We start from the raw sequence: 8,658 nt of genomic DNA, 5'->3' as shown, positions 1-8,658 counted from the left end.
CTCCATGAATGCTAGAGGTAACTATTCTCCCTTGCTTTAAAGGAGGAAACTGACAAACTGAGGTGCTAGTAAGGAACTTGTAAAGCTAAGGTTTTCATTACTAAGGTTTACAGAGGCATGCAGGAGGAGGAGGAGATTGCACCAGTGCCTGCTTGTAGCACAGAAGCTAGGTTCCTGGGCACAGGGGCAAGAAAGGCTGCCTCCAAACCACTTCCAGCTGCTGGAATCTGCTGAAGCACTTTGGGTTTTGCTATTGATGCTTCCACTGCTTGAATAAGGTAGTGACTGCAGCTCAATCCTTTCTGCATGCTTCTCCAGGTGGCTGGCAGATACAGTTGCAGGCTGATGAAGTGGTTTGACTGTCAGGAAGAGGTACCCTTGCCTTTTGCTGTGATATTTGATCAGTTGGTTTAAAAAGCACTTAGTATCAGTTCACATCAGACCAAGGACTGATGAGCAGTCTGGTTCTTACTACTGTGCTCTTATTTTTAAGCCCCCGTCATTTGTAGTCTTCAGAAGTTAACTTGTGCTTTATGCAGCTTCCCTTTAAACAACAGGGACTGCATTTGCAAGAAACAAAGATAAATCTGAAAAGTCCAACTGGTACCTGGATAATTTTGTGACATCCAAGCAGTAGACAAACATTTTAATTTTTCCTAGCACAATGTATTTCACTATAAGGTGTCATTTGTTATAGAAAAATACAAGTGGTGAAGTATTCTAAACTACTTCTCCAGTAAGCTTCCTTTGGGAGTTGACGGAAGGAAGATTTGATTTCCTGTGGCCTTGCTTAAAGGAGCCATTATTCTCTCCTCTGTCTTGGACATGGTTCAGGTATCTGCTTGCCTCCTTGGTGAGTCACCTGAGTGCCAGAGGTAGCCAAAAGGAAAGAAAGTAGGGAGCTCAGCCAGGCACAACCTCACTGTAGCCCTCACTACAGCCTGACCAGCCTGCTTTGCCTGAGCTCATAGTGACCATGCTTTAAGGCAATAAGACCCTTCAAAGGAAAACCTGTAAAACCCCACACTCCCTGCCTGTTAAGGCTATTTTGGGCAGCAGCTTTTTGTTATGGGTGTCAGGTAAGGAATGACAAGGAAGTTAAGTCTGACTAGTCCAACTCTTCTCTTTGGACTCTTTCCTGTTGAGGACCAAAGCACTGTTTGAGCAATATTGCTTGGATTTTAAGAATGAGCATCAGAGTAAACAAGCTCTTTTAGCTCCAAGGATTCAAAATTATCTCTGAGAACAAAAGGCTGCCTGAACTGCACAGAAAAAATCCCCATCAGCTGGGCAGCTGATTACAGCTTGAAGGTATTATTGTTCAGTGAAACCAGCGCTGTGCCAATAGCCCTGTAATTACCCAGGCTGGGTTGGGCAGTGTTCTTGAATGAAGAAATGAAGATTGCCCACATCCCTGATTGCCCACATGATCTTACCAGAAAACCATTCCCATTGTTTTCTGATCTCTTTTTCAAACCTGTTCTCTGAGGGCAGAAGACATAGGTTAAAACTAGATAGTGTGTATAGATGTGCAGTCCAGCATGCTCATTGCCATCACCTGAACCTCACCTCCTCTTTTTCTTCCTTTTTAAATGAGGAAGCCTAGAGTCTGCTGGTGACCAACTGATCCTGTTGCCCTGGAGCTCATCTCTATGTCATTGTGGATGGTCTGTGTCTGTCTCCAAGGCTGCACCTCCTTACCTTGTCCTCCACATGGAGCCTCCCCTTGGGCCCAGAGCTGTGGACACCCCAATCTCCTATGTGTCACTGTGCTGTGTTCCCTGTAGGTTGTGTCTTTCAAGTTACCTCATTCCCTGCATGGCTTCCTGCTGCTGCTCCTGGATTCTGAAGGGGGTTCTGTTAGGTTGTGTCCCTCCCCCAACTACCTCCCAGTCCCTCTGCAATGAGCCTCTGTGTGTGTGGCTCCATAGCATCCTCTTGTCATTTGCTCTGAGGTGTGCTTGGTAACCTAAGCTCCAGATTTTCACAGGCATGGGGATGGCAGCAGCTGCAGCCTTGCTGACAGCTTGTGGAAAAGACAAGATCTGAAACCCAATACCACTGCTTGGCCCTTGGGACTGCAAATTCCCCTGTCACAGGGCTCTGCCCACTTTCCTGGGCCCCAAATGATCCCTCCCACCTGAACAGAGGCTCTGGATACCAGCAGTTGGTTTTTTACCCATTTTTTTTAACCACTGGGTCATTTCTTACGTCTTAAGGCACTGCAATCCTTCAAGGTAGGCAGCAGTTTGAGTCACATGGATCATGCTGGTGTGATAGTTGCCCAGTGCCCACATGTTTCTCTTGTATCTTTTGGGTTGAATGTGGGTTTATACACAGGCTACCCAGGTAGAAGGAGGCCTGATGGCGATATGTGTCTTTCTCTCTGAGAAGGAGGGATGCCTTCCCTGCTGAGGACATGACAGGGAAAAGCCCAGTACTGCAGCTGGCCAGGGGATGGGAGGTGGGAGGTAGCAGAACTGAACTAGAGGTGGAGCAGCAGTGCAGTGTGAAGTGAGTCTGGGGTCCTCTCCCCAGTGAGCTCTAGAATTTCAGTAAAGGTTCATCCTGACTTTGGAGGTCCCTTTGGGGTGGCAGCAGATTCTACAGGCTGCTGCAGGGGTATTAACTAAGTCAAGCAAGCGTTGTGGGGCAGGGATGAGGTTACCTCAGTCACAGCAGACACTGTGAGTTCCCCTCCTGAGCAGATTCCCTGGGCAGCTACTGGCTGCAGGACTTGCCCTTTTTGCTGATAGTGCCGGGAGCTTGTGTTGAACCTGGTCCCTGAGCAAAAACACTCTCCAGGTGCTGTGTGCTTTGACAGGCCAAGACAGCACCAAGGAAACAGCTGTCTCTGTAAACAAGAACAAAAAATAATGTTTGGTTTAGATGCTTGTAGGAGCTACATAAAACTTTAGATCTTATGAGAGTTTTTGTTTGTATAGGAAAACACTTGGGTCCCAGAAAGGGAGCAGGGAATCTGAGCAAATTTCTCCTGAGTATAGGGCTGGGGGACACATGACATTTCACACTCTTCTGTGAGGACAGTGATGTTCCAGGAGTCAGATAGGTTGCACAAGAGGAGTCACAGTTTGTCCTGAACTGAGCACAAGCACCGGGGGTGGTGCTGATACCTCCATCCCACTGGGAAGTCCTCTGCCCACCCCAAGTGCAGAGCCATCCTGCAGCACTCATTCCTTCTGCCAGGATCAGGACAGAAATACCTCTCAAAAAAATGTGGCCCCGGATCTGTCAGCTGCTATGTCCATCTTTAGCCTGGTTTTCAATTACCAGCCACCTCCTCCAGCTGCTACCAAAAATAGGCGAAGCCACCTCCTGGTGTTTGGGCTGGAAGCTGCATGGAAGCAGAGGGGGGATCACGGACAGGGATGATAGGACTGATAGGTTTTTTATGAAAAGAGTGGAGGACGCCGTGAGTACACCTGAGCTATGGCATTGCTGTGCTATAACAAGGGCTGTGGGCAGAGGTTTGATCCTGAGCACAATACTAAGGGTAAGTGGGCTCATCTACTTCCCATTGGGGTGCATGGGGGTACGTGCCACTTTCCCAGTCTGCAAACTCAGCTGCTATGCCATAGCCTGAGCTGCCAAGCAGGGCTGAGCTGAGCCCAGCACAGGCAGCCTGTGTGGCAGGAGCTGGCTCAGGACCAACTGGGTGTCACGGGTGGTTTGTGGGCAGGATTGTACCTCCTGAAAGCTTTTGTGGAATTTTACCTTTTCAGATTCCTGTCAGTATCACCCAGGCGTCCCCATCTTCCATGATGCCCTGAAGGTGAGTATAAGTAGGAGCCAGGGCCGGAGCTGCAGGGAGGGACTTTGTGCCTGGCAAGATTTCCTGCTCCTGAGCAATTTGTCATCTCCCGATGCCTAGGGGTGGTCTTGTTGCAAGAAACGCACCACGGACTTTTCTGACTTCCTCTCCATAAAGGTGAGTGATCCACTAGCCAAAAAAACCCCACTGCTCCTTTGTCTTTTCTTCCTTGCCCTGCCCTGTCCTACTTTGTCCCATCTTCATGCCTTGTCATGGCTGCCCCCTTTGCTCTGCTGCCTGGGGGTTTCCTATCTGCTTTCAAGGAGCCTGCAAGAAAAGGTGCTGCTCCTAAAGTGTGGGGCAGGCACTCCTGGAGAAGAGTGCCAAAAGGGGCTGAGTTTTGTCACGAGGATCCTGTAGGATGAGCACAAATGCCCCGAGTGCCAGCACAGTTGTGAATGTCTGAGCAGTCCTGGGTAGAGGCAAGGAGGCAGCACATGCCCACAAATGTGAAGGGTACTCTTGATGCCCTTCAGCTGTTAGGCTGGGGTGCAGCAGAGCTGGGATATGCCATGGCCCTGGTGAGGCTGCCACACTGCCTCGTTCCTGGGAATCTCTGCAGATGAAGCCCCTGCCCTGGAGTGCAGGGTCAGAGTCCATCCCTTGCAAGACCCAGAGTCTCCAGCATGTGGAAACATGCAGGGCTTGGGAGCAGCCACCGGGTTAGGGAGGGCAAAACAGGTATTGGTTTCACCTCTGCTGCTCAGGGATGCACAAAGGGGTTTCACTGCAAGGAGAAGCCCCCTGAGCCTTTCAGCCAAGAGGAGACCTCAAACAAGTCAAAGGCCAAAACAGCAGAGGAGCTGATCATCCAAGGACCAAAATCAGCTGAGACGATGCGTCGGGAAAGACCCAGGTGAGATGGGCTCAGCTAACAGTGTTGCCCTGCTGTGCTGCTTCTGCATGTGTCCTGCCCTGCTGCTTCCTCAGGAGAGGCATCCATACAAACTACAAAAAAACTCTAAACCACTCAGCCTTTGCTGCTGCTGTTTCCTAGCTCTGATGAGCCAAGAGTACTGCTGCCAATTAAAGTGTCCAGGTCTCTGGAGCAGGCACTGGAGAAACTGAACCTGTCTTCCAAGGATGAGGCACCTGAAGGCAGTTGCACAGGTAGTGATGATCTGGTGGACATCACCAGTGTCGCACATGGCAAGTTCATTGTGGGGTTCTGCATGGCAGGTTCAGCACAGGATGGCAGGGGCTGGTGGCAGGGGCTGCATGCTCAGCCACCTGCAAACCCATAGAGCTGCATCATGCAGGTGCCTGGCAATGGGCTGTGCTCAGGGTGTGTGCACACCAGTCTGGGGAGCTGACAAGTGGGGCTGCGGGGAAGGCTTGGAGGGCAGGCTTGGGTGGCATGTGCCCCAAGGTGAAGCTGTGTTGCTCTTGCAGGTGACATGGCTGCCCAGGTGAGAGCTGGCACCGCCTGCAAGAATGCAGCCTGCAAGGCGGTGAGTACCCAGCAAGGTCTCATGTTTGCCTGGAGTACAATTATGACCAGGAACATCTCAGGTCTGGCAGAACGGCTTGTCTCCCAGCTGCCACTGGGTGCAGGCAGGGTGCCATGTGGGTGAAAGGTGTCAGTGCCCATTGGTTCTATGTGTTACTGCTTATCCCATCCCTGGATTAGCTGCTTCTATTGCCTCCCAGCCACATTTCTGCAGGAGGCCTTCAGATTCCCGGATTGGTGGTATATTTGCATTTCACAGCTGCTAGTTGCTTGCAATTAAATATAGCTCATATTCAGGGTATGGGCATATAGGTAAAATGCATGTGGAATAATTTCCACCTGCATTTAATTAACGCAGCACAGCCCACTTTCTGTCTTGCCCCAGGCCACTTTCTGTAGGACTGATTGCCTTGAGGCATGTGCCAGAGGGACCAAGCTGCAGGAGAGCTGAAAACAGCAGAGAGAGGACAGCTTTAAAGAATACCTCCCTAGAGGTGTTTAAGGAAAGGCTGGATATGGCACTTAGTGCCATGCTGTAGCCAATGCAGCAGTGCTAGGTCATAGGCTGGACTTTGATTTCAGAGGTCTTTTCGAGTCTCAATAATTCTGTGATTCTGAGGGGAGTGAACACTGAGGACATGGGACTTTACTCTGGTAAGGAGAGGAAGGCAAAGGATGGTCAAACAGCTCCTTGCACCTCTGAGTTCCTGTGGTGTTCAGACTTGTCCACTGTCCCAGTGCTGTCCAGCCTGGCCTGGGATCAGGATATTGTTTGGGAGAAGAAGAGCTGCTGCCAATGTCATGGGATCTCACTGGGGTACTGGTGAGATTGGGGTGGCTGCCTTGCTGCCAGGTTGCTGGCTGGGCATAGTCCCAGAATAAGCCTTCATGGATGCTGGACAAGTGAAAGGGTGATGTTGTGCATTGTGCTGTACCCTGTGCAGGGTGTGGACATCAGTGGGCAGACACCTGATTGTACCATGTCGTGTTGTACTAGAAACACAATTGAAACTTTCTTCTGCTTCTCACTTCACAGGTCTATCAGGGCCCAGAAAGCAACACAGAGTTTTGTACTTTCCATCCTGGCGTTCCTGTCTTCCATGAGGGGTAAGAATCAGCCCTTTACTGGAAAGCTAACTGGCCCTGATGAGGGCTGAAAGTAGAGTGTTGCAAGGTTGTATTGCCTCAGCAGCATGGCTGGTGTGTTCGGGTAGTGGGAGCTGCTGGTTCTGAGTCCCTCTCCCCCACCATCCCAAAGCCTGCTGTGGTCTGTTCTGCTCCTGTGGGAGCAATCCCCATTCAGGTCACCTCACTCTCCCCAGGATGAAGTACTGGAGCTGCTGCAGAGTCAAAACAACAGACTTCACTGCCTTCCTGGAGCAACCGGGCTGCAAGAGGGGGCAGCACTGCTGGATTGCGAAGGAGGTAAGGGGACAGGGCAACTCGTGTGAGCAAAATGCTGTGGCACCCAATGAGTGCTCCTTCCTTTGCTCTGCCTTCACAGGAGTTTCTGCATTCGGTTATCTTAATTTTCGTAATTGCCAACTGAATGTTTAATCCTCACCCATCTACTGTTTAAAATGGTGCTCCTGCATTCACAAAAAGTGTCAGTGCTCACACGCAGAAACAGGAAGCTGAATGAGGCAGGAGGTAGCCTCAACCATGACATAGCCAGCTCTGCAGGGTGCTGCACAGGGACAGGCAGCTGAGCTCAGGAAAAGCCCTGCAAAAAGCCCCACAGTTTTGACAGATGACTGCAGATGAGTTAAGTTTCTCCGGGAATGTTCTTGGATGGAACCAGGCTGGAGCTGGGAAAATTGCACCAAAGCAGCCCAGGATATCCCTGAAAGTGCATCATGTTCTTCTGAGTCAGCACTGCTCAGTTTGTTCTTTGTCCTGGAGCAGAAAACATACCGTGGATGTAAAGGGAGCTGCAGTGAATGAACTGTGGTGTTGTGATGCAAATGCTTTGCACTCACTGTCACTTGAGTTTGGAGCTGAGATTCCTCTTGGGGCATTTTATTGTCTGGCAATGCTGAGGGATGCAGGGGGTTTGTCTCCTGGTGATGCTTAGAAATGACTGGTGGGGGCAAAGCTACCCTCAAAGCACAGAAGGTGAAAGATGAAACGTGGCCATTTGGGGCTCCTCTGTCTCCCAAATTTAGCATGATGGTATGATCTATGTCCAGCAACTGCCCCTTCACTGCCCTCCAGACCAAGTTTTCTGACTGTGCACAGTGTCTCTGAACCTGGGCACAGCAGAGTGGCTCTGGAACAAGAAGATGTCTCTAGTCTTAACAGATCCCTCTGGATCAACCCCAAGCACAGCACAGGTGACTCATGTTGCATGGGACAGGCTTCCAAGGACTGCCCACCTTCACGTGAACTACCTCCCCTAAAACACAATCACAAAAGGCAGGGTTTGATCTTGCTTGGCTGATGCTGACCTCAGCCCTTACTCTGCAGAGGGGAAGTGCAAAGGAGCACAGACATCCCCTCTGTTTGAGGAATGTTTGGGCTAGATGTTACCCTGTGACGGGTGCCTCTTTCTGGCAGGACAAGAAGGCAGTGTCGTGCCGGCACGACTGGCACCAAACCAGCAGCCAGGTGGTGGTGACAGTCTATGCCAAGAACCCCCTGCCCCTCCTCAGCAGCGTGAAAGCCAACCGCACCATGGTGAGTGGGGATGGCAGTGCTGGGCTAGGGATGGGTACTTTCACAGCACCTGATTTTGATGAACCAACAGGCAGGAGCCAGCCAGGTGCTTGGCACTCCTTGATGGCTTTTTTTGACTACTGCTGCAGTCAGGATTGGCACTGCCAACCTGCCATCCCTGAGCTGAGAGCTCGGCAGCTCTGCTGATGCAAGCAGCATCTGCCCAGCCAGTCTAGCTCAGTGGCTTTCAGCCTCAGTGGGTGGTTTTATTGGCCTTGAATCCCTCAGCTCGTGGCAGAAGTGAACCCCACATGTTCTGAAGAGGGTAAAATGCTCCCAGGTGCTGGGGGTTTCTCCAGACTGTTACAACAGAGATAGAATGTGGGATATGTTCCAGTGCTGGGAGGCAGCTGCACTGTCCAGTGAGGAGTTCTGATAGTGTTGTGCTACCCACTCAGATAATTTTCTGTTGATTTTTCAGCTTGAGGTTTGTGTCACCTTTGAAGGGAATAAGATTTTCCAGGCAGAACTGGATCTCTGGGGGGTAAGAACCTGTTTATTCTGCTATCCCTGTTCCAGAAGTCTGCATGGGGTTAATCTGCAATGCTGTGAAGCAGCCTGTTCCCTTAGAGAAGTGTTTGCAGCCTCAGACAAAGGCTCCCTCCCTACTGTCTGCATAGTTAGGATTCTCAGACTTTGGAAAAATGGTTATTGGTGCATT

The 8,658-nt window shown here is 50.6% G+C and overlaps 1 protein-coding gene across 2 annotated transcripts; it reads left to right on the top strand.

Moving 5' to 3' along the window:
* Nucleotides 1-3,197: 3,197 nt before the first annotated feature.
* On the top strand, nt 3,198-6,390 carry LOC139802659 (cysteine and histidine-rich domain-containing protein 1-like). 2 transcript variants are annotated; one of them, XM_071758024.1, is made up of 7 exons: nt 3,198-3,514; nt 3,744-3,793; nt 3,893-3,949; nt 4,540-4,688; nt 4,807-4,942; nt 5,225-5,283; nt 6,319-6,389. In XM_071758024.1, the coding sequence occupies exons 1-5, from the start codon at nt 3,451-3,453 to the stop codon at nt 4,898-4,900; spliced, it is 414 nt and encodes a 137-aa protein (XP_071614125.1). In that variant the 5' UTR covers nt 3,198-3,450; the 3' UTR covers nt 4,901-4,942; nt 5,225-5,283; nt 6,319-6,389. The 2 variants fall into 2 exon arrangements, with proteins under 2 accessions (XP_071614125.1, XP_071614126.1); XM_071758025.1 differs by lacking the exon at nt 4,807-4,942 and having other exon boundaries at nt 3,217-3,514; nt 6,319-6,390.
* Nucleotides 6,391-8,658: the final 2,268 nt, after the last annotated feature.

Source organism: Heliangelus exortis, chromosome 14, assembly GCF_036169615.1.
Source record: "Heliangelus exortis chromosome 14, bHelExo1.hap1, whole genome shotgun sequence".
NCBI lineage: Eukaryota > Metazoa > Chordata > Aves > Apodiformes > Trochilidae > Heliangelus > Heliangelus exortis.
The sequence above is the reverse complement of the archived record's forward strand: the minus strand, read 5'-3'. Positions and strand labels throughout refer to the sequence as shown.

Bases quoted from the DNA above. Each gene is read 5' to 3' on its own strand.
- LOC139802659 (XM_071758024.1), top strand. From the start codon at position 3,451: ATGGCATTGCTGTGCTATAACAAGGGCTGTGGGCAGAGGTTTGATCCT. The intron at 3,794-3,892 runs GTGAGTATAAGT...CCCGATGCCTAG, and splicing joins TCTTCCATGATGCCCTGAAG to GGGTGGTCTTGTTGCAAGAA. The intron at 4,689-4,806 runs GTGAGATGGGCT...TAAACCACTCAG, and splicing joins ATGCGTCGGGAAAGACCCAG to CCTTTGCTGCTGCTGTTTCC.